We start from the raw sequence: 4923 nt of genomic DNA on the forward strand, positions 1-4923 counted from the left end.
AAAGAAACATCGAATATTTGAGGGAATCCTCCAACATAAAAGGTAGACTAAAACAAATGGGGGCAGTAGGGGGAACTTTGAAGAAACAGAGGCAATGCAGGGAGAGAAAAAATACTATAATATTGAGGTAAAAAAGATACTGTGTTTATTTTTTAAATGATAATACCTTTTAAAAAATATCAGGATGCCCTTTAAAGAGAGAGAGAGCATACAGAAAACAAGAAAGACGTCAAAGAGGTTAGAAACATGATAGAAAAAAATTCAATAGGAGGGTTGAAAGATAAAGTTGAGGGACTCTACCAGAAAGTAAAACAGAAAGACAAAAAGGTGGAAAGTAGGAAAGATGAAAAAAATTGATATAAATTCAGGAGTCTCAATACCTGCTAAGTAACAGTTACAAAAAGAGAAAACAGAGAAACTAAATCAAGATAGAATCCTGGAACTGATGTACATCAGTTTCCCAATTAAAAGGGCCAATCAGTGTCCAACACAGTGAATGAAAACAAACCCTCACCAAGATACATTACTGTGAGACTTCAGAACTTCAGGGATAAAGAGAAGATCCCAAAAGCTTCTGGAAACAGGTCACACTCAGAGAAGTCAAGGAGTCAGAATGGCATCAGACTTCTGAACAGCAGGACAAAAGGATCAAGGCCTTCAAAAGGCCTCAAAAGGGAAAAATGATTTATAACCTAGACTTCTATACCCAACAAAAGTGTAAACCAAACATGTGGACAGAATAAAGTTATTTTTCAGGCATCCATTGTCTCAAAAAATTCACTTTCCTTTCCCCCATTCCAAAAAAGCTACTGGAAGATGCATTCCTCCCAAACAAAAGAAGAGACAAACTAAGATCCCTGGAAAATAGGCCTAACACAGGAGAGAAGTGGAAGGAATTCCCAGGATGAAGATGAAGGGAAGTTTCAGAATCACAGCTGTGCATCAGACCTACGAAAAAGCAGTCCATATCTGAGCTGGAGGTCAGAGAAATTCAGGATTGCTGAATCTCAGAGACATTCAAAAGAAAAAATAAGAAATTGGGAGATCACCTGATGTGTTTGGATGTATTAGGAAGAATTGTATGGTTCTTATTAGTTACAGAATTATATTCTAATTTATAAAATTAAGAATTTTATAATTCTTAAATTATAATTTTATAATTCATAAAGTTAGAAGATGAATTAAAGACACATAAAAAACCAATTAAACAACAATAACAACAAAGAGGCAAATATTAATTCCAGGAAAAACAAAAAGTTATATAGGAAAGAAAAGGTAATCACCGTGTGCTACATGGCTCCTCTCTGAACAAAGTTTACATAAATATTTAGTACTAATGTGAACATGGAACATTGATTTGATAAAAATTGTTATGTGGGACTTCCCTGGTGGCGCAGCGGTTAAGAATCCGCCTGCCAATGCAGGGGACACGGGTTTGAGCCCTGGTCTGGGAAGATCCCACATGCCGCGGAGCAGCTAAGCCCGTGCGCCATAACTACTGAGCCTGCGCTCTAGAGCCCGCGAGCCACACCTACTCAGCCCATGTGCCATAGCTACTAAAGCCCGCGCGCCTAGAGCCCGTGCTCCACGACAAGAGAAGCCACCGCAATGAGAAGCCTGCACGCCGCAACGAAGAGTAGCCCCCGCTCGCTGCAACTAGAGAAAGCCCGCGCGCAGCAACAAAGACACAGCGCAGCCATAAATAAATAAATAAATAAATAAATAAATAAAATTTTAAAAAATCGTTATGTAACTGGAAGGGAGAGTAGTAAGGGAGCTAAAATCTCATATTTCATAGTAAGATGTCCATAGAAGGAAAAATCAAGAACTAGCAGCGTAAGCATGATATATGAAACTAAGAAGGTAAAGCGCATCAGACACAGCCGAGTTGCAAGTGACTGCCTCTCAGGTACGGGCGGCAGTTGAAGCAAGGAGCTATTGTTTTGTGATAAGCCTTGTAGCACTATTTGATTTTTTAAGACCTGTGTGCATCTGCTGCTTCCATATGATCGTTTGAAAGTTGACAAACCAGGCAATCTGAGTTCTGGTCCTATTCTCCCCTCCTCTGATACAGGATTTCAGTTTCTCATACATCAGATGAGGAGCTGGTGAATAAGCCAGAAGAGAGGCGGTAATCAGAGCTCTCGGGAGGCGTTTCCCCAAACACTCTTCTCGTCCTCTGAGCTCCTGGCACTTGATGTTTATCCCTTTTCCACAATAATCATGTTTATTCAACCTCTAAAGTCAACTGGGGGAGACTTGGTGGCATCTTTATGGAGGTTGGGGGAAGTTTTTATTACGTTTTCTTTTACATAGGACGATGACAAGATGCAGAGTAAGGGCAATACTGGGAAGCTGGTCTCTACCACGTGTTCAATAACATCCCACCCTGCTCTCTGACAGTCCTTGTATCCTAAACTTGATCAAATATTTTTGGCCTTTCCCCCCCAAACCGGTTGAAAACTTTCCCCATGGTTAGGGACCATAATTAATGTGTTTTTTGTTTGTTTGCTTGGCTGGGGTGTTTGGTTTGGAGTGTTTTGTTTGTTTTGTTTTGTTTTTTCCATTCCCCACAGAGCATGATAGTGGCTTGATAACCATCTGCTGAGCAAGCCAGGAGCCTCGTCCTGTCTTGGTGAGGGGTCCTGCAGTGCATGTGTTCATAAGGGGAACGGATTTATTTTGAGAATAAAAAGAGCAGGATGACAGTGGGGAATTTTGGTCACAGGACCCGAGGAACTGCTTGTGTGGTTCTCTGCACCAGCCCCGTTTCTATTTTTTGCTGGTCGTTTTGTCCTGTTCCTGGCGACATCACTGTGTTAGGAACCAGAAAGCACCAAGACCTCAGCTATCTTGTGCCCCTGCTGTCCTGGGTGACCTTGAGAAACTCAGATATAATAGTTTAGCTTCATTTTCTCCCCGGTAAGATACAGGGTTGGACCAGCTGATTGCTATGGGCCCTTCTCGTGCTAAGATTGCAGAAGTCACGACTGTTTACGAGTAAGTGGACACACTGCCGGGGTTGCCGGGGCCCTGTGCCGCCCTCGGGAGGAGAGAACGGCGTTGCTCAATATGGAAGGAAGGAGGAATAACAGTCACACCAGGTGGCAGAGGGCCGAGCTGGGTGACAGATGTGAAAAGGGAAGTAAAATAAAGCGCGAGTCAACTGCAGGTGGAATAATTCATGAGGAAAAGGGCACCTCCGCCCACATCACTTCAGGTGACTTTGGTAAGAGGAGCCGCTGGTCTGCAGCCTGTGCCCATGACAAAGCTCAGTAATTCTAGAAAACAGTAATGATACAATTCCCATCAAAGTCACTGATTTGGAAGAGGATGCTGGTAACTAGGTGGGGCAAAAAGCCAATGAGCATTTGGTGCGAGGGTTGGGAGGGCTTGAGGGGAGAGCTGGAAAGCAGATTATATTATAATTACCAGTCACGGGGGACTGGCTCCCGTGCTCAGCGGCCAAGTGCACTTGCTCCTGTATCTCAGCGTTGGAGAGTGCCCCTCCCTACACCTCGGCTCTCTTGAGAATGCCCTTTCTCCCGCCCAACTCTGGTTCCAGAGGGGAGTCTCCGTGTTCTCTCTGGTACCGTTACTTGGTCACCAATGGATCCCTGCTTTAATTTGAGCCCATCACCCTGTCCCACCTACATGGCTTAGTTGATTGGTCCAGGGGTGGGTCTGTGACCCACGTCTGTCCACATCCAGGGCAAAGGACCTAAAGGGACCACTTTGATACAAGCAAGGTGGGTCTCTCAAAGGTGGCTGAGGCGATCAGAATGGCCATAGCTGCTTTAGATCCATTGAGACAAGTTCTAAACAGTGGGCATGCAGTCCAACAATTTGTACCAGCGTCCCCGGCCCCTGGTTGCCCGTGTTTCTGCTCCTGCGGCTTCCATGGGTGTACAAGTTTACTTGGACCTCTGCCTCATCTTTCTTCTTTTGCGCGTCAGCCTGCACATTTTCTTCTTCCTCCACTTGGCTCTCGTGGCTCGGAGATTTCTCAGAAGATGGCACTAAGGCCGAGAGAGCCTAGAGCTGAATTTAAGCATCCAGGTCCTCTTGGGTGTGTCGAAGCTGGGTGTGAGATTACCTATGGCTGGTGAAGAAAGTTGCTCTGAGAAAATGAAGCCCCCAGGTTAGGAAAAAACAGAATATTAAGAGTTGCAGGGGCTGGATTTCCCCTGGTGGCTCAGGGGTTAAGAATCCGCCTGCCCTTTTTGTCGGACATCTTAACGAGGCGCAGTGGTAGCAGTTGCTCTCCCGGCTTCGCTATGCCGCCCAAGGACAACACGAAGAAGAAAGATGCTGGAAAGTCAGCCAAAAAAGACAAAGACCCAGTGAACAAATCTGGGGGCAAGGCCAAAAAGAGGAAGTGGTCCAAAGGCAAAGTTCGGGACAAGCTCAATAACCTAGTCTTGTTTGACAAAGCAACATATGAGAAACTCTGTAAAGAAGTTCCCAACTATAAGCTTATAACTCCAGCTGTCGTCTCTGAGAGACTGAAGATTCGTGGTTCGCTGGCCAGGGCAGCCCTGCAGGAGCTCCTTAGTAAAGGACTTATTAAACTGGTTTCAAAGCACAGAGCTCAAGTAATGCATACCAGAAATACCAAGGGTGGAGATGCTCTAGCTGCTAGTGAAGATGCATGAACAGGTCCCACCAACTGTACATTTTGAAAAATAAAACTTTACTAAATCAAAAAAAAAAAAGAATCCGCCTGCCAATTCAGGGGACATGGGTTTGAGCCCTGGTCCGGGAAGATCCCACACGCCGGGGAGCAATTAAGCCTGTGCGCCACAACTACCGAGCCTGCCCTCTAGAGCCCACGAGCCACAACTACTGAGCCCACGTGCCACAACTACTGAAGCCCGTGCACCTAGAGCCCGTGCTCCGCAACAAGAGAAGCCACCGCAATGA

The 4923-nt window shown here is 45.3% G+C and overlaps 1 protein-coding gene across 1 annotated transcript; it reads left to right on the plus strand.

The window, feature by feature from the left end:
* The first annotated feature begins 4277 nt into the window (after positions 1-4277).
* Positions 4278-4670, plus strand: LOC133081378 (small ribosomal subunit protein eS25-like). The gene has a single exon (XM_061177473.1). It carries the CDS (start codon positions 4278-4280, stop codon positions 4653-4655), a length of 378 nt encoding a protein of 125 aa, XP_061033456.1. The 3' UTR covers positions 4656-4670.
* Positions 4671-4923: the final 253 nt, after the last annotated feature.

Source organism: Eubalaena glacialis, chromosome 20 (assembly GCF_028564815.1).
Source record: "Eubalaena glacialis isolate mEubGla1 chromosome 20, mEubGla1.1.hap2.+ XY, whole genome shotgun sequence".
Lineage (NCBI taxonomy): Eukaryota > Metazoa > Chordata > Mammalia > Artiodactyla > Balaenidae > Eubalaena > Eubalaena glacialis.